We start from the raw sequence: 25,466 nt of genomic DNA, 5'->3' as shown, positions 1-25,466 counted from the left end.
AACAGCTCTACAGTAAGACTTGACTTCAGTACCTCACTTTTATTTATTTATTTATTTATTTATTTATTTATTTATTTATTTATTTATTTAGAGACGGAGTCTTGCTCTGTTGCCCAGGCTGGAGTGCCGTGGCACTATCTGTGCTCACTGCAAGCTCCGCCTCCTGGGTTCATGCCATTCTCCTGCCTCAGCCTCCCGAGTAGCTGGGATTACAGGTGCCTGCCACCACGCCTGGCTATGTTTTTTGTGTGTGTGTGTAGTTTTTAGTAGAGACGGGGTTTCAGCATGTTAGCCAGGATGGTCTCAATCTCCTGACCTTGTGCTCTGCCCACCTTGGCCTCCCAAAGTGTTGAGATTACAGGCGTGAGCCACAGAGCCTGGCCTCAGTACCCCACCTTTAATAATGGATAGGATAACTAGACAGAAGATCAGTAAGGGGATGGAAGATTTGAACAACATGAGAAACCAATTAGGTTTAATAGGCTTATATAGAACATTCCCCAAACAACAGCAGAATGCACATTCTTCTCAAGTGCACGTAACTTTCCAGGAAAGACCATATGTTAGGCCACAAAACCAGTCTCAATAAATTTTTAAAAATTGAAATCATCCAAAGTATCTTCCTTGACCACAACAGAGTAAAAAAAAAAAAAAAATTTATTATTTTTTTATTTTTTTTTGAGATGGAGTCTCACTCTGTTGCCCAGGCTGGAGTGCAGTAGTGTGATCTCAGCTCACTGCAACCTCCGGCTCTGGGTTCAAGCAATTCTCCTGCCTCAGCCTCCCAAGTAGCTGGGACTACAGGCACGTGCCACCATGCCCAGCTAATTTTTGTATTTTTAGTAGAGACGGGGTTTCAACATCTTGACCAGGCTGGTCTCGAACTCCTGACCTCAGATGATCCGCCTGCCTCAGCCTCCCAAAGTGCTGGGATTACAGGTGTGAGCCCCTGCACCCAGCTCACAAGAGAGTGAATTTTATGGAGATTTGTCTCTCTTATGTTAAAATTGAATGCTCCAGAAGAAAGGGCTATGTCTGCTTCTTTTATTGCTCTATCTCCGGTACCCAGAGTAGTAGATTCTCAATAAATACTTGTTTAATGAGTGAGTGAAGGAACAAAAGGATGAGCAAATGAACTAACACCTAGGAGGGAGATGGTCATGTAAACAATCAATTCTGATACAGTGTGGTCAACGCGCTGAAAGAGAGAACCATCTAACCCAGGCTGGGGTAACCTCGCTCTAACCCTGGGAGGTTGCCCAGTCCTCACCAATCCAGAAAAGTTAATAAAAACCAGAGTGCTAGTTATATTTCTGCCTTGTAGCCTAACACAGAAATGAAAGGAGAATGTTCTAGGCACTAATACAATTTCAGGGACCTTTCCAGGAGGAAAGTGATTAGATACACAAACCAGTTTTGATGGCTCAGAATTGCAATGTACAGATTGCATTGAGCCCTGGGGAGGTGATCAATGGGGTTTAATTTACCCCTCAAAGGAGGTCAGCTCCTCAGCTCAGAGATGAGAAGAAATGCTATTTCAGGAGAGACCCATTACCTGAAGGGTTATTTTCACTGTGAAAATGAAATGGTCTTTACTCTAGAGGTTGTGAGAACATTTGAGTCGTGGAATCTTCCATCACCGGTGTCTCAAATTGTGTTACAAGCCCAGAAGGCTGGCGAGTTTTTATGAGCTGCTCTTGAGAGAGAAGGAGAGCTCAGGAGAAAGCGTTTAGCCCTGGAACAGCTCTAATTATAGGCGAAGGCTGGGACCTTACAGCCCTTCCAGAATGGTGCAGCACCGTTTTGATAATTATTACAATTGATCTTGAAGTTTCAGGGGCAGTCAGCTTATTAGCTCTGTGTAATTTGGATCCAGCCAGGTACAAATGTAATAGTGACTTAAATAAGTTAAGTTTAAAGTCATCACATAAGAAAGAACAATCATGCAACCAAAATGTCTCTTAAACATGCCTCAAATAGCCCATGTGGGGTGAGAAATAAATGATTTTACCAGAGGTAAAAGCATGGAGCCGTGCATGGTAGGTGCTCAGTAAATTATTTTGCATTTGAATTTAAACCTTGGTGTATTGGACCCATATACACAGTGTTTTTGGAAAAGTTGAAAGAGAGGTATTTGTACCCATCAGCCTGGTTCTCTAACTTGTCATTTTCTCTTGTCCCCCCCTCCTCCCATCCTAAACAGCTGTCGCCCTTGTTGCCATCAATGTTGGTCTCCTGAGCTCGTTTGTGGAGTCTGATCTTAAAATGGGCTCAGGGTCAGGGTCTAAAGTCAGCCCAGTGAGGAGGCAGCGTGACTGCTGGGTGCTCCAGAAATGCTGGGCATTGCTGTGTGTGACCTCCTGTGATCGCGTCCTTGGGGCTTCCAGTTATTATCCTCATTTTCACATGTGGAGACTGAGGTTCAGATACATTATGGGCGAGATCACTCCATAAGAACTAAAGGGAGCTCTTTCACATTCCAGAGTACAGAATGTGTGTGTGTGCGTGTGTGTGTGTGTGTGTGTGTGTGTGTGTGTGTGTGTGTGTGTAGAAAGAGAGACAGGCTGAGTGATGACTTAAACTTGTCCTTTAGCTTGCCATCAGGTGTGATGTAAGTTGTCATAAATTGCTTGTGCATAATACCTCTTAGAGGAGAAAATTGTGTCCTTTCCTCTTTATTTTTTATATTTTTGTAAGTTAAAATGTCCAATGTTGGTCTCTCTCTCTTTTGGTTAGATCAAACCGGGCGCTGATCAATGTCTGGATCCCCTCAGTGTTTCTCCGGGGCAAAGCAGCAAATGCATTCCACGTGTATCAGGTGAGTGCCTGGTTTTCAGGTAGACATCACAGCCGGGTGGAAAGACGCCCATTTGTCATGCTGTGGTGCTTTTTGCCTCTTGGTGGTGGGGTGCTGTGATTAGGAGGCTATGGCCTTCCAAACACCCACATCTTAACTGCCTGGAAGCCTTGCCGAAAAAGTCTGTGGCTTTCAGTTGGGCAGGGGGATACAGTGGGCCTCTTCGTGCCAGTCAGGGTCTTAGTGTGGCTGCTGTGGAATCTCAGCTCAGACTGCATGAGCAGAAACGGAGATGTGTGTTGGCTTGTTTTGCAACTGAAATGTCCAGTGGTAGGTCGGGCCTTGGGCATGGCTGGACCTGCCATCAGGAACCTGCTGCCATCTCCTGTGTCTGCTGCTTGGTGACCCTCTCAGGCAAGCTGTCTGTGGGTTGACAGGATGACCCCAGCAGCACCAGGTTCTCAGCCCATCTGGATGGGCAGGTCTCACTGGTCTGTCCTGGATCTTGAGCCTCTTCCTGCACCTTGAGGTTGGGTGACGGACTCTGTGACTGGCCTGATTTCAGCTCATGTGACCACCACTGGCCCCCGGGTGGGCGTTTACCCCACCTGACCACATGTCTGGGAGTGGGGAAAGGAGATTCCCCAAATGAGAGCCAGAGAATTCTTCCCAAAAGAAGGGGCAACGGATACTTGACAAGCAGGACCTGTAGACATCGCCTCTGTTTCCTTGGGGTAGTGATAGCCGCACCTAGGTGGGCAGTGAGTGTCTGGGGCAGCGAGATGTGTGTCTGCTTAGGAGGTGATTTTTCCCAATCAAGGAGACTCCACTTCTCCGTCTCCTCTCTGATTTTCTGAAGCTTCTTTTAGCCCTGCCCACATCTCGTCTGCATGTCTGTCTTCCTTCTCCTCCTGTCTCTTACCACGGACTCTGATTTCCAGGCTTTTATGTGCCCTTGTTCTGGGACTGCTTTGTTCTCAGTGCTGAGTCCCAGCTGCTTCCTGCTTCTCCTGACTGTGCTAAAATAATTGTCATTAGGTTTTGTTTTATTCCCCATGAGCTCTCTGCAAACCCTTGGATTTTGTTGCCATTTTTCTTCGTGAGAAATTGACTTATTGAAGAAATTTTCTTGGCTATTAAGATTTTTTTCCCCAAAGAGTGAGTGGGGTGTTGGAGAAAGGACCCTGAACTTGAAAGCTGAATCCCTGGTTTAAATCCTGTGACCTTAGATGAGTCTTAGTTTCTTCAGCTGTAAAATGGAGACAGTACTCTATCTTGTAAAACTGTTTTGAGATTAGAAAGACCTGGCCTGCAGTAGATACTCTATTCATTTCTCACCTTCCCAAACGACCGCTGTGCTTGGTCTCAGGTCTAAGCATAACATGCACATCTTACTGGAAATCTTAGGGACAGATGAGCTAGACTTTGGCATGAGAAGGTTGTTTTAGTTGACACGTTCAGCTGGGCAACAGTCATAGGAGAATCTTGAGTGTTCATGTTGTTCCCAGCTCCGGTTTACAGAGAGAATTAGATATTATGGATTTTCTTTTTTTCTTTTCTTTTTTTTTTTTTTTTTGGAGACAGAGTCTTGCTCTGTCGCCCAGGCTAGAGTGCGGTGGCGCAGTCTCGGCTCACTGCAAGCTCCGCCTCCCGGGTTCACGCCATTCTCCTGCCTCAGCCTCTCCGAGTAGCTGGGACTACAGGCGCCCACCACCATGCCCGGCTAATTTTTTGTATTTTTAGTAGAGGCGGGGTTTCACAGTGGTCTCGATCTCCTGACCTCGTGATCCGCCCGCCTCGGCCTCCCAAAGTGCTGGGATTACAAGCGTGAGCCACCGCGCCTGGCCAATATTATGGATTTTCAAAAATCCTCTTCTCTTTCTTTCTCCTTTTATGCCCCCGAAACCCAACTCTCTTATTTGACCCTTCAAATTCTGCTTTGTGGTCTTCAGAGAGCTGGAAGGTGCAGCCTGGAGGATGAAAAAAGTACAGCAGACAGCTTTATTTTAGAGCAAAATTAAAACATGTTATCACTTGAGAGGTTTCCTTGACCTTTCAGTTTTGACTTTCCCCCCCACTCACCCCATGAAGCAGTTTGGCAATTTTTAGCTTCTGAAAGTCAGCTATGAAATGAGACGGACCTTAGCAAATACGCCGTTGCCTGGGAGATTGTTTCCACAGTGGCCACCGTGGCAGTGAAGCCACTGTCTCCCCGTCCTTCACTGTGTGAAGCTCTCATGGGCTCAGCCCTGCTTCCAGCCAGCCCCAGGCCTGGCCAGCTCTCATGGGCTCAGCCCTGCTTCCAGCCAGCCCCAGGCCTGGCCACTCCATATCACTGGGAGCAACTTCACTCCAGGCCTTTGGCCTTCTGCAGCCTTCCCTGATGCCGGGGTGTGTGAAATGGTGTCTCTTGCATGCAATTATTTTTCTCTTTTTAGCAAATGATGCTTCTGATTGGTGCCTGCAGAGCAAAATCAGAGCAGGTGTTTGGAAGCATTTTAGAAAGCCTTTATTGCCATCTTTTTACTTTATATAAATGATATTGCATAGAAGGTGAGTCATGTAAAATACTGGTACTGTTGAAGAGTACTTATTTTAGAATTAGAAAAGTATGCTGGCCAAGCATGGGGGCTCATGCCTGTAATCCCAGCACTTTGGGAGGCTGAGGCGGTCGGATCACCTGAGATCAGTAGTTTGAGACCAGCCTGGCCAACATAGTGAAACCACATCTCTACTAAAAATAGAAAATTAGCTGGGTGTGGTGGTGGGCGCCTGTAATCCCAGCTACTTGGGAGGCTGAGGCAGGAGAATCGCTTGAACCCAGGAGGCAGAGATTGCAGTGAGCTGAGATCGCGCTATTGCACTCCAGACTGAGTGACAAGAATGAGACTCTGCCTCAAAAAAAAAAAAAAAAAGGATGCTATTTAATTCCACAAAAGATTTGAAATAATTTCTAGAGAAACATCTAAAAAAGAATGATAAAAGAGAGGTTAAAAAAATACATCAGGGTCAGCGAAAATGTAAACTAAGAGTTTAAAAGGAAAAAGCGGAAAGCATGTATATGTGTCATGAGATTCTACACAGTTGCTCTCATTGATTTATGAATTTCCTGTGGGCTTCCTGGCAGCCATTGTGAAAGGGAAATGTGGTTATTTGGATAATTCTGTTGCTAATGATAAGAAAATATGTTAATTCTTTAAAAGAAGCTCTAAAAGAAATTTCCACACAGGATTTGAGATTAAACAATAAAAAAGGATAGAGTAGACAGTCCCCATCTGCATTCCCGTGACAGCCACTGTCTGGTTTTGTAAGATTTCCCTTGAAGGAAACCAAGGGCATAACCCCAAAGTGAACATAAATTTAGCTGGAGAGCCGAGACATGCAGCTTTCTCAGCAGAGTGGTGCCCCCCGGTACTAGAGCTGTGCTGTCCGTACCAGAGCTCCTAGCCATGTGTGGCTCTTGAGATTTATATTAATTAAAATCAGATTTATTTTAATTAAAATGGCTCACGCCTATAATCCCAGCATTTTGGGAGGCCGCTCCTATAATCCCAGCACTTTGGGAGGCCAAGATGGGCGGATCACTTGAGGTCAGGAGTTCGAGACCAGCCTGGCCAACGTGGTGAAACCCCATCTCTATTAAAAATACAAAAATTAGCTGTGCGTGCTGGCGCATGCCTGTAATCCCAGCTACTTGGGAGGCTGAGACAGGACAATCCCTTGAACCTGGGAGGCGGAGGTTGCAGTGAGCTGAGATAGTGCCACTACACTCAAGCCTGGGCAACAGAGCGAGACTCTGTATCAAAAATAAAGAAAGAAAACGAAAGATTCGGCTCCTCAGTTGCACCACATTTCACATGCTGGGCAGCCACACGTGGCTGGTGGCTCCTGTTCTGGACAGCACAGATCTGGAACATTTACCCCGCAACATAGAGGTCTGCAGGGCGGCTGCCTTGGAACAAGCTCTCCCAGCGTGTGGGATGGCAAGATGGTGTCGTATGTGCCAAGTCAGGATTTAGAAGGACCACACTGGCCATGAAAGGCCACTTCCTGCAGGGAGAAGGGCCCCCCCTTTTCAGCTCTTCATGGCTTCCAGCTCCTTGGAAGAGAAAGTCTCTGTGTCACTCTCTTTCCTTTCATGTCCCTCTGATCTTTCTTCTTAGGAAAAACAGCAAGGCTGGGGTCGATGCCTTTGGCAGGCGACAGGCTTGAGGTTAAATAGATTGTTTTTTTTTCTTTTTTATTCATTTTTATATTTGCCTCCCAGTTATGACACAGAATTCTATTTTTCCATTTACCATGGTGATGTACAGTCCCCCTTTAAAATATATTTTAGGTAAAAAGGAAATGAGTCAGCTTAAAGAAAGCTACTAAATAAACAACCATGAAAACAGTCCAAAGATCAGCATGATGCTCTATGAATGATTGATATTCGGGTAACACTATAAAGGAACAGATAGACTGTGATTAACAAAAAACAGTCTAATAATTAGTAGCCACCTCTCACTGGTTTGTGTGTTGTGTGATAGCTCCTTCAATCCTTGTAGCCATCCCGTGGGGTAAGAAACTCTTACCCCATTTTATAGGTTAAGAATCAAAGGCACAGAGAAGCATCTCATTTACTGACATGTTTTTCAGCCCCCAAAGCAGTCTCTGACAAGGTCCCAGTCTTTAGAGATTCTGTGTTACTGAACAAGGGCTGCATCAAGCTCTTCAAAAATCCTAAAAGCAGCTGTGCATGATGGCATGTGCCTGTAGTCCCAGCAACTCCAGAGGCTGAGATAGGAGAATTGCTTGAGCCCGGGAGTTTGAGCCTGCAGGAAGCTATGATTGCATCTGTGAATAGCCCCTGTATTTCAGCCTGCGCAACACAGTGAGACCCTGTCTCTCCAAAAGAATGTAAAAATTAACCGGGCATGGTGGTGCATATCTATAGTCCCAGCTATTGGGGAGGCTGAGGCAGGAGGATTGCCTGAGCCCAGGAGTTTGAGACTGCACTGAGCTGTTATAATGCCACTGCCACTCCGGCCTGGGTGGCAGAGCAGGACCCTTCTCAAAAAAAAAAAAAAAAAAAAAAAAAAAAATTCTAGAGCAGCTGAGACAGTCACCCTCATTCCAAAAGGCAAGGCCCAGCTCAACGAAGATCTCACCTGCATGGGCAGCCACCTGCACCCCTGAGATGGTAGGCTAAGGGCAGGCCTGCAGCCAAGCCAGGACTTTTCCATAGCACCTCTCTGGGTCCACTGTGGTGCACACATCATCCAGCAAGCCCTCCACATCCAAGAGCCAGGCTGAGATGGTTTGCTTTGGAAAGTTGTCAGAGCAGGTGCTGGTTCACAATAACTTCTCTGGCCGTCCAGTATCTCAGGACATCTTGTTTGAGCAATGTCAGGGTCCCAGAACCTGCCTCGGGGTGGCTGCTTGAAAATGTCCTCCGGCCAGGCACAGTGGCTCATGCCTATAATCCCAGCACTTTGGGAAGCCAAGGCGGGTGGATCACCTGAGGTCAGGAGTTCAAGACCAGCCTGGTCAACATGGTGAAACCCCGTTTCTACTAAAAATACAAAAATTAGCTGGGCTTGGTGGCACACGCTGTAATCCTAGCCACTTGAGAGGCTGCGGCAGGAGAATCACTTGAACCTGGGAGGCGGAGGTTGCAGTGAGCCAAGATTGCGCCATTGCACTCCAGCCTGGGGGACAAGAGCAAAACTTCTCAAAGAAAATAAAATGTCATCCTACATGCCAAAGAAATTAAGGTCATTCCCCTGCTGTGTGCAGTCACAGAGCCCCCACTACTTGTATTGTGGAAAAATCTGGAATTATATTTGGCACAGAGGATTCTGAGAAGTGCTGTACATTGCCAAGGTTGAATGCAAATTATTGAAAAAGGTTTGTGTTCCTGTGTCCTGAGAAGGAGCTGAGGTGTATTCTGCCACTAAAAATAAGAAATGGTGGCATTTGACTACTTTTCAGGACAAAGTAATATCTGGAGAGTTCCTGATTTTAAGTTTTTCATCTGTGACTACTTCTTACACATTAGGCTGTGCTGATGCATGGCTGCTGGCAGGCACTAGCCAGAGACAAAGTGATTAAGGAGTGTCAAGTAAAATGGAAAACAAAACTAAACTCAACCCAGTACCTTGTTTTGCTGGGTTTTTCTCTTTCTCTTTCTCTGTTAACACACATTTTGGTTTCATTTTTCTGGCACTTCCATATGACAGAGTTAAATTTGTTGTTAATTGATTTCTAGTTTATACCTTTGTGGATGTTTGATCTTATTCCACAAATTCCCTGACTTCCAAAGAGGTTTGAGATTCACTGTCTTTCTTTTTTTTTTTTTTTTTGAGACGGAGTCTCACTTTGTTGCCCAGGCTGGAGTGTAGTGGCACAATCTCAGTTCACTGCAAGCTCCACCTCCCGGATTCATGCCATTCTCCTGCCTCAGCCTCCCGAGTAGCTGGGCCTACAGGTGCTGCCACCACGCCTGGCTAGTTTTTTTGTATTTGTAGTAGAGACAGTGTTTCACTGTGTTAGCCAGGATGGTCTCGATGAGATTCACTGTCTTAATATCCCACTGAAGTGTCTCCAAAGGTATGTTAGGCCTTAAAAAAGCTCACCTGTTTATTTTCTTCAACTATTACAGCCACCAGATTAGTATGAAGTAATACATCAGTGTACTTACCTGAGATCTGAGGTCTTTCCCTTTGAAAATACCTTCAGCGTAAGTACATTTGGAATCAGTCTTCCATGTGGGATAAATTTCAGCCTTTGCGTCTAGCCACCACAAACGCTGGCTGTTGTACAATATTTCATTTGCGCAACAGAACCGATTAGATCTCCTTTGTAAAGTGGGTTGCTTTGTTTCAGCAAAGCGTTTTTTTGTTGTTGTTCTGTTTTTTTTTTTTTTTTTTGAGAGGGAGTCTCGCTCTGTCGCCCAGGCTGGAGTGCAGTAGCGCGATCTCGGTTTACTGGAAGCTCCGCCTCCCGGGTTCAAGCGATTCTCCTGCCTCAGCCTCCTGAGTAGCTAGGAGTACAGGTGCCCATCACCACGCCTGGCTGATTTTTTGTAGTTTTAGTAGAGACAGGGTTTCTCTGTGTTAGCCAGGGTGGTCTCGATCTTCTGACCTCGTGATCCGCCCACCTCGGCCTCCCAAAGTGCTGAGATTACAGGCGTGAGCCACCGCGCCTGGCCGCATTTTTTTCTTCTAGAATAAGCTCTGTGTCCTAGAGGCCACAGGGTGTTGTCTTGGGCTGAGGAATGATGGTGTCCCAGCAAAACTTGTTCAGTGTCTGAACTCTTCCCGTCCCCCATCCTGCAGAACAAAATCACATAGCCTGAGCAGTTACTATTATTAGTTTGTTGGAGACAGGGTCTTGCTTTGTCACCCAGGCTGGAGTGCAGTGGCACAATCATGGCTCATTTCAGCCTTGAACTTCCAGGCCCAAGCAATCCTCCTTCCTGCCTCAGCTTCCTAAGTATCTGGAACTGTAGGCATGTACCACAATGCCCATATTTTTGAAGAGACAGGGTCTCACTGTGCTGCCCAGGCTGGTCTGTAACTCCTGGCCTCAAGTGATCTTCCCACTTGGGCCTCCCACAGTGCTGGGATTACAGGTGCAAGCCACTGTGCCTGGCCTCTGGGGACTTTTAAAGGTTTAATCCAGCTAAGCATATTTATATATGTAATGCAGGGAAAGTGTATTATTTTTCTATTAATAATAGATCACAGCGTCTTGGCAGCCTGCATGAGCTTCAGGTGGTTTGGAGGATGGTGATGTTTTTGGACTTCAGGCTTTGCATTTCTCAGCTCTTCCTTTTCATCCTCTCTCAAGATAGCTTACCCCTTGGGCCCTCAAGTTCTCTTTTACCCACAGCTCTGTCTTTATGCTTGCTTCCTGTGTAGCTATGCAGATAGGGAAGAATTCATTAAGTAGAGAAAGATGAAATGGTTGGACCGAGTACAGAAATGGGAACTGCAGCTGCAGTGATGTGGGATCTGAGAAGCCTCTGCCTTAGCAGATACCATTCCAAATTTAGGGGAGAGAAGGACCCGTTCTAAGGCTGAAGCAGTTCTCTATTGCTCACACCTGGTCCTTCCTGTCACACCTGTTGTATACCAGGTAGACAGGAGAGCCGGCCGTGGACTGAGGTAGCCGTTTGCTGTTTGATTTGTGAGTTTCATCCCAGCCAGCGTGGGCTCCTGTGCTGCAGGCCAAGCCAGACCAGGGGAGTGCTTGCGCTTGTTCTTGCCGTCTCCCTCCTTGAGAACTTTCCACCCTGGCATTCTGAGGATCACAGCACATGAACCCCCAGCAGTTCCTGGAATGCTTAGGGCTCCCAGGAAAGCCTGATGTAGGTGAAAGCAGAAAGCCAAAGGCAAAATGCTCTACCCTTCCTGCTGGACATATATGTCACTGCTGTCCTGCCTCTGCTTTATCTTTCCAAATAGGAAGTATTTTTAAAATTTCCCTTCCAGTATAAAGCCTTTATTCATCCCAAAGCTGTTGATCAAGGGTCTGCTATATGCCCAGCGTGTGCCAAACCTGCAGAACCAGTGGGAGCCAAACTTGACATTGAGCTGACCTTCAGCAGTCTCACTAGTTTAGCAAGAAGGCAGGCTGTGTGGGGTAAAGGTAGCCTCACTCTGCAGAGAAAGGAACAAGGAGGAGGGACGGGACACCACTCACCTTGCAGCATGGATGTGACCATGTGTCACGACATATGAAATCCTTGGCCCGTAGCTACTCTGTGAATATTACCTTTGTGATCTAATAACCACTTGACTTGTGATAAGCAATTAAACCTGGAAGGAAATGTAAAAAGATTTTCCCCTTGTTGAATCGAACGTCTCTGGGCATGTCCCCATGTTCAAAAAAACTGTATGGAGCATTTGCTTCACCAAGAGCTTTACAAGGGCTGCAGAGAGCAAGATAGTATTTTTCTAAGGTATTGGCACCTGTTGGGGAGACAGGATCTCCACGAAAGCAACCAAAGTTGAAGAGTGGCTACGTGAGGCTTTGCGGGAGAGCCGGCCATTGGGTAGGCTGCCCCAGCCTCTGCTGCACGCTGTTTAATGCACATTGCTGCTTAATTGTTTCAGCAACCTATGGGGTAGGCACTGTTTTCATGATCCCCATCTTATAGCTGAAGCAGCTGTGACTCTGGGTTGAATAACTCCCTCTGGCTCACGCACAAGATCCTGCCTTGTGCCTCTGTCTGCTCCATGTTGCTCCTCACCCAACCACCAAGGCGTGCACTTCATGAATTTGTCTCAATGAATTGAACCTGTTTCCATAACATGTTACCTGCGAGGAATTCTGCCACTCTCTCATTGACCCGTCACTCATTGTCACAGCTGCCATGGGCAGCTGATATTGGTGACAAGCTAATATTTTCACGCGGGAGAGAGCGCTGAAAAGATGAGACTGTGGAATTGATGGATTCCTGGGAATGTGAGAAGTCTGTTAAGGTGGAGACCTTTTCAGCCTCATATGCATAAAGTCTTTGCGTATTAGGCTTTGAAGAAAACTTAGAGCTCACATGTGTGTGTGCATACGTGTGCATGTGTTTTTGTGTGTGTTTTGAAAGTACATTCAGGTTTATAATTTTTTACTTGGAAAGCTAAAGACATGGGCTTTGTAAATAGTCTATAGGTAGAGGTGGACACACCCTCTTGGCAGGTTAACTGTGCGAGTTTTTATATTTGCTTTTTATATGAGAAAATCAAAAGAGGTGTTTTGCACTAGATCATAGTCTCAGTAGCAAACAAAGTAGAGGAATTGGTGACACTTTCTGGCCACACATGTTTCTGCTGTGTCTCAGGGCTGCCTGGCTTTCTCTCCCTTTCCTAATGCCTTCTGCGCCCAGAAGTGACCCATCTGGAGGGCTGCCCGACGGGCTGGGGAGGTTAGAGCATGCTGTCACGTTTGCTCATCATGGAGTTTGGCAGCTTTTGTTTTGTTGTGTTTCTGTTCTGTGGCTACAGTTGTCACTGAGTATTTGGTTTTGGTTGGGAAGGGAGTGTTGGGCCTGGGCAAGGTTCATCCCATTAGCTAAGTTCTAATGGAGAAGGGGAATGTGAAATAATCATTACAAGTGTGGGGAATGTCTGAAAACGGGAGATAAAAACAGTGAAGGGCATAGCCAGGTCACTCTTGCTGATGTGGTGGTGGATCCCCTAACTGCAGTCAGAATACCTTAGCATTAGTAAGTGTCCTTCTTGGAAGTGAAAGGGCTGGGGAAGAGACAGGTGGCAGAGGGTGGGGTACAGGGTGGATATGGGAGCGGATAACAGGGTCCTGACTTACTGAATGGCAACCAGGGTGCAGTGATCTCTCAGAGGAGGCCTGAGGGTGCAGAGAAGGGAGCCAGGTGAGGTGGAGACAGCAGGAAGGATACCGAAGAGAAGGAGGCTGAGGTGTGAACACAGAGGAGTGGCTCTGTGAGAAGTGACAGGGCCCTCCAGACAATGGCACCTCAGAAGCAACGAAGTGATGCGAGTGTTCAGTGGTGCACGGCTGTGCAGAGGAGACAGCTTGTTTATCCTCTCTCCCGTTGAGTCGTCTTGGAGGTGGGCAGCATGTTGAGCATATGCAGGCGCTGGAGGGTCCGCACGCCAGGCGCCCTGCCCCTACTTCCTGCATCAGCCTGTGGCTTTCAGAGCCGCCTTGCTGAGAGTGGCCTTACTCACTTACCGCTCCTAAATGGTGGTGTCCATTGTTCTAAATGAGGCGGGATGTAAATTACCATACAGTCATCCCTTGCTGTCTGCGGGGGATTGGTTCCGGGACCCCCCATGGACACCCAAATCTGAGGGTGCTCAAGTCCCTCATATAAAATGGCATAGTATTTGCATATAACCTAAGTGCATCCTCGTGTAGACGCTAAGTCATCTCTAGTTTACTTACAATACCGAGTACAATGCAAATACCATGTAAATAGTTGTTACATGGTATTGCTTAGGGAATAATGACAAGATCAAAAGTCTGTAGAGATGCGCTTTTTTGAGTATTTGTAATCTGTGGTCGGTTGAATCTGTGGATGCAGAACCCACTGATACGGAGAGCTGACTGCATTAAAAAGTAAGAGGGGTGTTTGAGCCAGGCGTGGTGGCCTGTGCTTTTAAACACAGCTACTCAGCAGAGTGAGGTAAGAGAATTGCCTGAGCCCAGGAGATCGAGACTGCAGTGAGCTATGATCACACCGCTACACTCCAGCCTGGGTGACAGCAAGACCTCGACTCTAAAAGTACAAGTAAAAAAGTAAGAGTGGTGTTTAGAAATCATCCTCTTTTCACCAAGTCATATGAACGGTGGCTGAACTGGGACCTTGTCTGTGTGGTCTCTATATCCCATCTTCACCTCCACCGTTACAGAAACAAAAACCTGAAGAAGAGAAACTTGCTAAGATACTGATCTGTGATTCCCCCGGTCGCTTTCCTTTTCCAGGTTCTCTGGTTGTAGCCAGCTGGTCTTTTCTGTTCTCTCACCTGAAGGGAGATTTCTGGTAAAAGTAGAAGTCCTACAAGGACATTTTTCTGCCTGGTCATTGTTTTTCAAAAGCTTGGGATGGTTTTGTTTGTTTATTTGTTGTTTGTATTTAGAGACAGAGTCTCTCTCAGGCTGGAGTGGAGTGGCACACTCTTGGCTCACTGCACCCTCTGCCCCAGGGTTCAAGCAATTCTCCCACCTGAGCCTCCTGAGTAGCTGGGATTACATGTGCCCACCAGCACGCCTGGCTAATTTTTGTATTTTTAGTAGAGATGGGGTTTCACCATGTTGGCCAGGCTGGTCTCGAACTCCTGACCTCAAATGATCACCTCCCTCAGCCTCCCAAAGTGCTGGAATTATAGGCTTGAGCCACTGCCTCTGGCCGGTTGTCTTTTTAAAGCGACTCCTTTGAGGAGACAGGAAGGGGCTAAGGGCTCCATGGCAGGCCCCAGAACAAGAGAGACCTCCCAGGGAGGCAAGGCTCCAAGTCTGGGCAAAAATTCCAGCTTGCTTGTGTGCCCTGGGAGCAGAAAACCAGGAACCACAAACTGGCAGTGAGTGGGCCACTGTCTGCAGGTTGCAGATCGTTTCTGCAAGGTGTAAGTGCTGCGCAAGCGTCACACTGTCCTGAAGGCCGGGGAGGGGGCAGGACCCCAGTAGTGGCTGAGACGGCCTTGCTGCCCGCTCGGCAGGACTGCCTTGGAGTCTCGATCAAGATGCACTCAGCAGCTCCTTCTGGCGCCATTGAGTTTCATACTCACGCACAGCATCTCTAATGTGTTTGGGTGAAGCCTTGTAATTACACAGCAAGGACAGGTTGTCCATTTGCCCTCACCTCCTGCCTGAACAGAGTATAAACTTAAAAAACTTTCTAAGATGAATTAATCCACCCATGAAGGTCTCCTCACAGGAAGGTTGGTATTGATGTCTTGGGGTCCTGTACTATGCCAGGCCCAGCATCTGCTTCCATCAGAACTTCTATCCCACCTGATGATCAGGGCTGGTCTAGGATGTTACCTCCCACATCCAGGGGAGGAAGTGAGGCCTGGTGAGTGGACTTGGTCAGGGCTGACAGGTAGATGGACTCTCCTCCCCAGCAGGTCTCCATGGCGAACAGATGGCACCTGCCCTGAACTGCCATACCACACACTCCCTGTGCTCCGCAACCCAGGCGGGGAATGCCCACTCTCTTCTACACCCAAAATAGTTATATTCATTTTTAGGGGTGTTGGAAAGGGATGCCTCTTAAACCCCATCTCCCCTGGGGAGATCATTTTGTTGGGAAGAAATGACAGGACCTCTTCCCTGTATAGCCCGTCCTGGGAGCACTGGTAGAACAGGGGCCTTCTTCTGAATGTGGCCAGGGCCGTACTGTCGGACACATGCATCTGCCTCAGTTAAACAGGCTCTGAGGATGGCCGCCTGGCTTGTACTCTGGTTTGAAAAAGACAACTACAGCCCCTTTGCATCAGCCTGTGGGAGGTAAGGAACCCAGAACTCGGCAGAGTGTGCTCTGTTCAGTTTCTGACCCCAGAGACTGCTCATGGGCCCTCCTACTTAAATGCTGAGTCCCTCTCAGCTTTTGTTAAACTGCCCCTCAAGTGCACTTAGCACAGACGCAAGCAAAGCCCGGGGGCTTGGCTGGGGGCACCGCCCAGTCACTCATTGGTCATTGCAGAGTCACAGTTAGGAGGAAGAAGTTCTGGTGATCCATTGCGCAGCAGGGTGACTATGGTTAACAATGACGTATATTTCAAAAGAGCTAGAAGAGAGGATTCTGAATGTTTCTACCACACAGAAATGAGAAGCATTTGAGGTGATGGATCTGCTCATTACCCTGATGTGATTATAAAACGGATACATGTAGCATAAACCCCCTGAGTTCGTTTATTTTGGGTGGCTGTGAAGGAACACCTGACGCTGGGTAATTGATAAAGAGAAGAGGTTTCTTTGGCTCCCAGTTCTGCAGGCTGTACAAGAAGCATGGTGACAGCATCTGCTCAGCTTCTGGGGAGGCCTCGGAGGCTTTTAGTCATGGTGGGAGGTGCAGGGGGAGCAGGCGTGTCATATGGCAAGAGAAGGAGCAAGAGAGAGGAGGAGGTGTTACTCTATCCCAACCACCAGCCCTCACATGAACTAACAGAACAAGAACCCACTCATTCTCATGGGCAGGGCACCAAGCCATTCATGAGGCATCTGCCCCGTGCCCCAGACACCTTCCACTAGGCCCACTTCCAGCTTCAGGGGTCACATTGCAACATGATTTGGAGGGGACAAATATAACCCCATAACTGTGTATAATTATTGTGTGCCAATTAAAAGTAAAATAAAACTGAACATTTATGGAGCCCCTGGTGCATGCCAGGCACTGCGCTCAGTGAGATACGCTTGAGTAAGGGGAAGGGCCTCCCAGGCGCAGCCAGGATGCCAGCCACTTCAGGCACAGCACTTCTTGGGAGCCTGCCATTCCATGAGACAGTCGGGGCAGTTTGCATTCTACTCCATAATCCATCCGTATCTTACTGTTTATGAAACTTGCATTTCCCTCAGGCTAGTCTGCAGTGAAAATGCTTTGTGTTTCTTATGTGTAGCCCAGGCTGTGTGTACCTCTTGGCACACTGGGCTTCCTGTGTTCAGCGTCTAGCGGGCCCTGGTTCGAGAAGTGAGGTTCCGTGGAAGCCGCCTCTGTCCAGGTGTCTTTCCTTGTTTCAGGCTGTCTGGCTCACCTGGTCTCCCAGCATCTGTCTGTGAGGGCCAGGGGCAATGAGGACATTCCTCTGGCACACTGGGGAGGGAGACGAGCTAGTAGGTCAGAGGGGGTGGGTGATTCTCCTTTCCTTCCTTCTCTTTGCTCCCCGCTTTGCACACTCTATATCCCTCCCCTGATCTTTTCCTTTTCTCTTTCTGTTTCCCTCTTTCCTCTTCCTCTTTCCTCCTCCTTCGCATTCCTTTTCCCTCCTCCTCGTCATTCCTTTTCCCTGTCATTTCCCCCTTCTCTTCCTCCTCTTCTTGCCTCTCTCCTGTTCTGTGTCCTCTCTTTCCTTCCTCCCACTTCTTGTCTCCTCACCCTCCTCACCCTTTCCCTTCCCCTTTCCTTCTTTCTCTTTGTCCCCCCTTAGTCCTTGATGTGGAGAGGAAATCCATAATTCCCTGCCTCTCCCTGTTATCCTTGAGCCCTGGGAAGAGAAGCACCGTACGCCGACAGCGAGCGAGCTTTCTCTGCCTGCGGTAATTGGATGGCTTCTTGGTATTCCACACTGTCTGTCTTTGGCCGCAGCATTGAGTCTCTGAGCTCCTGGGAAGGGGAAGGGAATAGATAAAGCGGCAGGGCACGTTTTTCTCTGGGAACCACATGCAAACGCACGTGGGATTTGTCTTACATTGGAGGATTCCCACGTGTCGGGAAAGTGCTTCCCTGACATGACTACCGAGTCACTCCTGATAGTATTCACCCAGAACTTTTAATGACCGATTATTGTTGTAGTACAGATTTAAAATTGATGTTAATTGGCTGGTGATATTTCATACTTATGACAGCCGTAACTCTAAATACCACTTTTCATCAATTGCTGCAAAACCGTATGCCAGTGTCCTTCCTCCAGATTAACCTGATCAGGACAGAAAACAGTCTGGAGCCACAACACACATCAGATGTAGGACGTTCACGTTGACAGTGAGGATTGTATTTATTTATTTTTGTTAGAAAGCTGTTTTTCTAGTGGAGTGGGTGAGTAGGAGAAAGGGACCTGTTCAGTTTGGCTGTGGTCTTAGGGTTTCTGGGCATGGTGTGGCCATCTGCACCAGTTTCTGTCCTTCTGTGTTTCTGGGTTTCCTCTCCTCTGCTCTCCTCTCCTCTCCTCTCGTCTCCTCTCCTCTCCTCTCCTCTCCTCTCCTCTCCTCTCCTCTCCTTCTTCTTCTCCCTCTCTCCCTCTTCCCTCCCTTCCTCCCTTCCCTTTTTTTTTTTTTTTTTTTTTTTGAGTGAATCTCACTCTGTTTCCCAGGCTGGAGCGGTGGGTATCTCGTCATCTGCACCTCCGTTCGATTGTGATCCTCCTCTCCGATACTGGATTACAGGTGCCTGCCGTATTTTTAGTAGAGACGGGGTTTTGCCGTTTTGGCCAGGCTGTTCTCGACCTCCTAACCTCAGGTGATCCACCCACCTTGGCCTCGCAAAGTGCTGGGGTTACAGGCCTGAGCCACTGCGCCTGGCCATGTTTCCGAGTTTTCTTCACATGCCTGGTGTCAGTTCCCGTCTTGTAATCTCCTGCACAGTCAGCTCAGAAGTCCCCTTCTCCATGAAGCTTTCTGTCCTTGCCAGGAGCAGCAGTTATACATCTGCCTAAACCTGTCTGATGCCTCCCTTGCTAGACTGGGTGGAAAGAAAGGGCTGCTGGCATCTAGTGGGCAGGGCCGGGGGTGCTGCTCAACATCCTACAGTGCACAGGACATCCCTCCACAACAGAGAATAACCTATCCCAAAATTTCTACAGCGGCACCATTGAGAAACCCTGGTCTGTAGTAAACAGTGTAAGCATTGTTTAGTTCCGATGTTTCTCCCTGTCCTTGTGCTTGTTTCTTTGTAGGCAGGTTTATGTAAGGAGCTGCATCTTGGTCCGAGGGCTGGTGGTAGGGATTGAATCTGTGCCTGCCCAGATACTTCCGTGACAGCATCCTCTGGATGCAGCCATCTCCTCAGCAGGACCTGGCCTGCCCCTGTAATGTGAATCCTGTTCCTATTTAAGGCAGGGCTCCTCCAATGGGGACAGTGTGGGAGACTAGCTGACCACCTCATTCTTCTCACCAAGACACTCATTCCCCATTGACACTTGCATGCTCTTGGTTGCAGGAGGAGGAAGCCCAGCTCAGATTGACAGGAAGCAGATGACATTCATTGACTTGCCTGATGGAAAAGACCAAGGGTATAGCTTGAATGTTAGGGGCTCAATGTCATCAGACTCATCTCCCCCATCCTTCTGTCTATTTGCGTTGCTCTGTGTTGGCTGTGTTCACACCCAGGCTGTGGTGGCAGGGGTGGCGGGTTGCAGCTCCAGGCTGGCATGGTCTTGGAAATGTCCATGCTGCCCCCGGGGGAAAGGCCCCTGTTTCTTCTGAGGCTGTCAGCCATCCTGGAAGTGACTGTCTTTGACTCTCAGTGGTCTAGGCCATACCACATGTCTGCTGACCCCAGTGCCTGAGTAGGTGTGATACTGGGTGGGTGTTATGTACCTACTCCTAAAGCCATAGGTCAGTGGGAGAAAGATGTTTTCCCCAAAGGAAAATGAGGGTGCTCTGACTAGCGGAAGGGAGATGGTGTTAAACTGGCCAAAATCAGCACACGTCCACTGAAGTCTGCAGGCTGCCCACAGCTCAGGCTTGGCTTAGGGCCAGTTTGGTGAAATACGTGCATCTCCACACCAGGGTTTTTCAACCACAGCACAGCTGACATTTTGGGCCAGGTAATTCTGTGTTACAAGGGGTCCCCTGTGCATTATAGGATGTTGAACAGCCTCCTGGCCTCTACCCAGCAGCACCCACATCCACTCCCTAGTTGTGACAAGCTAAGATGTCTCCAAGCATTGCCAAATGTCCCCTGGGAGGCAAAACTGCCTTCTTGTGAAGTTTCATATTAATACTTACTGATGAATAGACAACTGAAATGAATAAAGAAATGAATGGGTTGATAGCCCATTATTGTCCAATATTTCACAGAATCGAAGACACCATGAAGTGTTAGACCCATCCTGATTTCAGAGATGTCAAATGTGAAGATAATGCCTGTCTCAGAATCAGTAAAATCAGGGTGTTTCATCTTCTCCTCCAGAGGCCTGGGAGGTGAGGGTGGTGGGAAGCCAGTGGGTCTGCTGGAGGAATCACACCTCTGCAGTGAGGCACACCCTGGTGTTGGCAAGTGGTTGACATGGATTCTCAAGATGGAGTATGGTGTTGAGTCGACCGAAACCCGAGTTCACACCCCTATGTGCTGTGAAGTTTCTTAACATCTCTGCATGTCAGTTTCTGTCTCCGTACAAGGAGATAATCATAGCACTGACCTCACAGAGTTGATGTAAGGATTAAATGAGATGATAGAGGTAAAACCGCTTAGTAGGACTGGCCTCTACTGAGTGCTCAGTCAAGGTGAGATGAGATGAAGAGGCAGCCTCAGGGAAATGATGGACGCGTGAGTCACCAAGCTCATGCTTCAGGGTGAACACTGATAGTCTTGCCCACGAGGCTCCAGGCCTGCCCTGGGGGAAGTGATGAACAAGGGAAGGAGGGAGCCACCATCGCTGCTGAGAGCACCACCTTCTTGTCTCCTCTGCAGTTTGACAGCAAGATGGGAACACAGGTGAGATAATATCTGTTAAGTCCTGTGTACCAGGTACTATGCAGAGTACTTTTTCTCCTACAATACCTTACTTAATCCTCATGCCAGTCCAAGACATGAGGTGGTCAGTAGCTGCATTTTACAGATAAGGAAACTATGACATAGGAAGGTTAAGTGCCTTGCCTAAGGTCATAGCTGGGAAATAATAGAGCTGGGCTTTGCACTCCAATCCACAATCTTTTGAAACCCAAGGTGTTGAAAACACAGACTGAGAAGTCAAGCCAGCAGCCACTGCTTTATTCTTCATGCTAAGAGCTAAAAGCCAAAAGTAATGGAGGCTACTCCTAAGAGCCAAGGAGGTGGAAATTCAGAATAGGCCGTTCTGCCCTTTAACAAGTCCAGACAAAGGTTTAGCCAGGGAGAGAGTAAAAACCAAGGTCTCAAAGGAGGTTTGGAGACCAAATGGGGCTTCAGTCCCACAGGCTCTGCCAGGCCCCTGACCATGAATACTTAAAAGTCAGCTGTGTTGTGAACGGTGGAAATATTCCTAGATCTTTCTTGATTTGATTTTCCTTAACACATATAGGGTGTTCAAGGAAAACACTGACCTCTTACTCTGTAACTACAGCCATAACTAGAATTTTCCTATCAGAGTGCTGTTAGATTTAAGGAGGTAAAGAATGGAGAGAACTTGACACAATGTCTGACACATGGGAAGTGCTTAGGAAACATCATAGCTGCTGCCACTGCTGTCATCAAGCATGATCACCATTGTCATCATTAGTTCCCCTCCTCCTTCCTCCTCAGTCAGAAGCATCACCATTATTATCATCATCACCATCATCACCAGTTATCATCATCATCACCAACCATCCATCACCATTATCAACCATTCACTGCCATCACCAGCCATCTGTCACCATCATCAGCCATCCATCACCATCATCGGCCATCCATCACCATCATCATCATCCATCACCGTCATCAACCACCCATCACAATCATCATCCATCCATCACCATTGTCAACTGTCACCATCATCAACTATCCATCACCATCATCATCAGCCATCCATAGCATCATCACCTATAATCCATATCATCCTCACTATCATCAGACATTGTCACTGTCAGTATTTCATCTTCTCTCTCCTTTCTTAGGGAAACTCATTTAAGAAAGAGGCAGCATTTTTCTCCTTGAAAACATACAGCTGGCAGGCTGTCTAGACCTAGGTTTGCAGCTTCCTCTGCCACTCAATGGCTGTGTGACCTCGGGAAGGTTATTGCACCTGTTGGGCCTCAGGTTACCCATCTGCAGAGATGAAAATACCTCCCCTCATGAGGTGGTGGAGAGGAATCAGAGCTGTAATATGAAAGGCTCAATAAATAGCCATGCTTGCTGTTACCACAGCCCTTGTGTATCTGTTTCCCCTGCTCTTTTTAATTAATGCAAAATTAGGCGGGGTAGGGGCAGACTTGGTAACATAACTGTTACTTAGAGAGTCTAGCAAGTAACTTCTTCCAAATCCCCTGCTGCAAAAAGCAGCTTGTTTCCCTTTCGGCTTCTTCTGGCAAGTGAGGTGCTTGAACTTTGCTTCCCTCCACGTCTTCCCTGGGCTCCTTGCCCCAACACCTGCCTCCTGTTGTCTGGGCCAAGTCAGTCCAGCAGCAGAGTTGAGATTCCTCATCCCATCTCCACTGTGCCTTGCTCTCAAGGTCATAATACCATCCTCAGGGACTTCCCGAGAACCCGGTCAGCAAAGTACACACTTTTTCTCACACCTCTCTCTCCCAGCCCCTGAGAAGAGGCCTCCACATGGCCGCCAGCTCAGCTGCTTCCTTCAGCCCCCGACAGAGCAGTCTGACAATTTCACTCTCGTGAAGCCTGGCATGGAGCTGGGATTCACTGTCTCTCGGGATGAGGCTGCCGGTGGTGTACGGAGACAGGCTTTAAAGGTTGAACTGGAAATGGATTTCTGTATCTGGAACAGGTAGGAAAGAAACATCTGAAGCTTAAAGGAACAGCCCCACCCTGTCTACTTACTTCATTATAAGACTCAGGCTTCTCAAAGCCCAGCTCAGGAAGAAACAAAAACACACACAAAAACCCAGCTTCATAGTGTCATGCAGCAGTTCAGGTGAATACAAGGTGATACCAAGCCTTCATGCTACAGGCACGACGCAAGTTCCAAAGATGGACCCTTGGCTCGCTAAAGCCAGGAGAAGCATTTACTTGCCAGTGCATGGGGTCGTTTTTTTTTTAAAACACAGAAATAAAGTAGTCATTATTCCCATGCCGCAGGCCCTTGGAAAACATTCATCACATAAACGTAGATCATAAGAGCTGATATCTGAACAGCTGCCTGATGGCTCACAGACCGTCTCTACCCACTGCCTCCCATCAACCTCGGGATGGACATCGGGCATGAGCAGCAGCATCACTTCCAGATGAGGAAGCTGCAGCTGGCATCACTCAGCTCAGAGCCTCCCCTCCAGCTCCGGGCTTTGGGGCTCAGGCAAACCCTACGAGCACAGAGGGACAGGCAGATAACTGTATCAAAATGTGAAACCTTTGGAACGAAGGCTGGGGTAACAGGTGCCAAGTGCATTTGGGACATGCTTTTTTTCTTCTTCTTCTCAAGATGGAGTCTGGCTCTGTCGCCCAGGCTGGAGTGCAGTGGTGCCATCTCGGCTCACTGCAACCTCTGCCTCCCAGGTTCAAACAATTCTCCTGTCTCAGCCTCCTGAATAGCTGGGGTTACAGGCACGCACTACCAAGCCTGGCTAAGTTTTTGTATTTTTAATACAGATGGGGTTTCGCTATGTTGGCCAGGCTGGTCTTGAATTCCTGACCTGAAGTGATCCACCCGCCTTGGCTTCCCAAAGTGTTGGGATTACAGGTGTGAGCTACTGCGCCCAGCCTACAAGTTTTTGTAAGAAGAGTGCATGTCAGGGCATGTGGCCAAAAGGTGATACTGTTGAGGTGGACAAGGGGCCTGGTGTTGGGGATAGTCCTCTTTCTCAGCAGAGAGTATGAGGTCCATGAAGTGAAGTTCTAAGCATATTCTGAGCTGGTTGGCCAGAGGGAATCAGGGCTACTGGCAGCCTTAGCTTTGCACATGTCCACATTAGAGCCTCAGAGGCGTGATCAGAAATGTTTTAAGAGGATGGCTTTGTACTTTTCAGATTTCAGAAGCCAATTTCTGTTTCCAGGTAGCAGTGCAGCGACTTTCTCTTGTCAGCCTCTATCACAGGTAAAATGAAGGGCCCTTCAAGAGCAGAGTGTGGGTCCGTCTAGGGTGTGGCCATTGTCCAAGGCTGGAGTCTTTGACCAGGAGGCCCCGTGGTCAGTTTCTGTTCTTTTTCTTGCATAAGAGTTTTGATTTTGCTGTTTCTTTTCTCTTCCACTGCATACTTTATATGGAAAATTGAAGAGATAATTGAACAGAGAGGTTTTGTCTCTTGAATGTGCTGATAACATGGAGTTGATAATATTCTGTCTTAGGGCCCTTCCTTGGGCAACTAGAACCATGGTAAGCAACCTGCTTTGAGAGAGTTGGAGACTGCTGGTACCTGCAAATTATTACTAACAACATCTAAAAATCTTTATTAGCAGTAAGAGGCAGAAATAGCTTAAGAGCCTAGGGGCTTAATTAAATGTGAAATATGCAGGAGAGAAGTAGCTTATAAAGCAAGCAGGAATCGGGCTATTATTTACTTTGATTGTTGAAACAGACCTTGTTGTTCCAAGTGGAGTTCTATCTGGGGGGATACCTGTAACAGTCTCTTCTCCTCCATCTCTCCCCTCTCTATCCCTTCCCTCCCTGAGTTATTATGGATCAGGCACTGTGTTAAGGATTAGATTACCGTAATGAGAGAGTAGACTAGCTTCTTGTCATCATGGAATTACAGTCTATAGTGAGGAGAAAATTAATACTAATCAACCACATCAATAAATGCAGGATAACCCTAACATGCCCGTCCATAGACAAATGGATAAATAAATTGGGGTACATTCACACAGTGGAACCTTGTGCTGCAAGGAGATTAAAGATCTGTAACTACAGGCAACAGTGTGGCTGGATCTCATAAACAATGTTGACTGAAAGAAACTGGGTACAAAAAGATACAAACAAAACACACCCAGGTGATTGCATTAATCTAAATGCAAAATCGGGTGAGACCGATCCGTGCTCTTGGAGGTGCCAGTTGTGGTTGTCCTCTGGGGGTATGGTACAGCATGGGTGATGCGGGTCGCTCAGGTTTTCAGTGCTCAGGGTGAAAGTGAGGGGTCACGAGAGAGCAGAAAGCTGGATCACCCCCGCATGTGCTAAGAAACCAGGATGGCAATGTGGATGTAGTGGGTTAAGCGAATTGAAACTGTGGATAATCGTTAGCTCGACAGATGCCATAAGGTCAGAGTGCCCCTGAAGCCTCTCGTCTCTGGATGATGCCCATGTATTTATCACTTAGTCACAGGAGCCCCGATCTTAGAAGGAGGCCCAGGAGCCCTGGCTGCACACGTAATTCCACTGCACGCTGATTCAGTTTGGTGAAGTCCACGCTACTCAACTGACCAGAGTTTAAAAAAAAAAAAAAAAAAAAAAAAAAAAGGGAATAGAAAACAGAGGCAGGGTGGGAAGTAGAGAAGAGGCAGATAGAGACAAGGAGAAAATATCCAACACGGACAGACAGACGTATCTAGTTGAAATCCCAGGGCAGCCTGGGCTGGTTCTACTCAATGAGAGTGTGTCCTGGAGTTTGCACAGATGATTTGGGTGGCCAGGGTCTGCTCTTCCCTAGCCAGGAATTCATTTCTGAATTCCTCTCTGAATTCTCCTGTTGTGAGCATCTT

The 25,466-nt window shown here is 47.6% G+C and overlaps 1 protein-coding gene across 1 annotated transcript in view; it reads left to right on the top strand.

Annotated features, from left to right (window-relative positions):
- Positions 1 to 25,466, top strand: part of SNX29 (sorting nexin 29) — a 593,868-nt gene that overhangs the window by 425,494 nt on the left and 142,908 nt on the right. The window contains exon 18 of the mRNA XM_032145365.2: positions 2,737 to 2,818. Coding sequence (XP_032001256.1) covers positions 2,737 to 2,818 — 82 coding nt within the window. The remainder of the gene's footprint in view (positions 1 to 2,736; positions 2,819 to 25,466) is intronic.

Source organism: Hylobates moloch, unplaced genomic scaffold (assembly GCF_009828535.3).
Source record: "Hylobates moloch isolate HMO894 unplaced genomic scaffold, HMol_V3 SCAFFOLD_23, whole genome shotgun sequence".
Taxonomy (NCBI): domain Eukaryota; kingdom Metazoa; phylum Chordata; class Mammalia; order Primates; family Hylobatidae; genus Hylobates; species Hylobates moloch.
The sequence above is the reverse complement of the archived record's forward strand: the minus strand, read 5'-3'. Positions and strand labels throughout refer to the sequence as shown.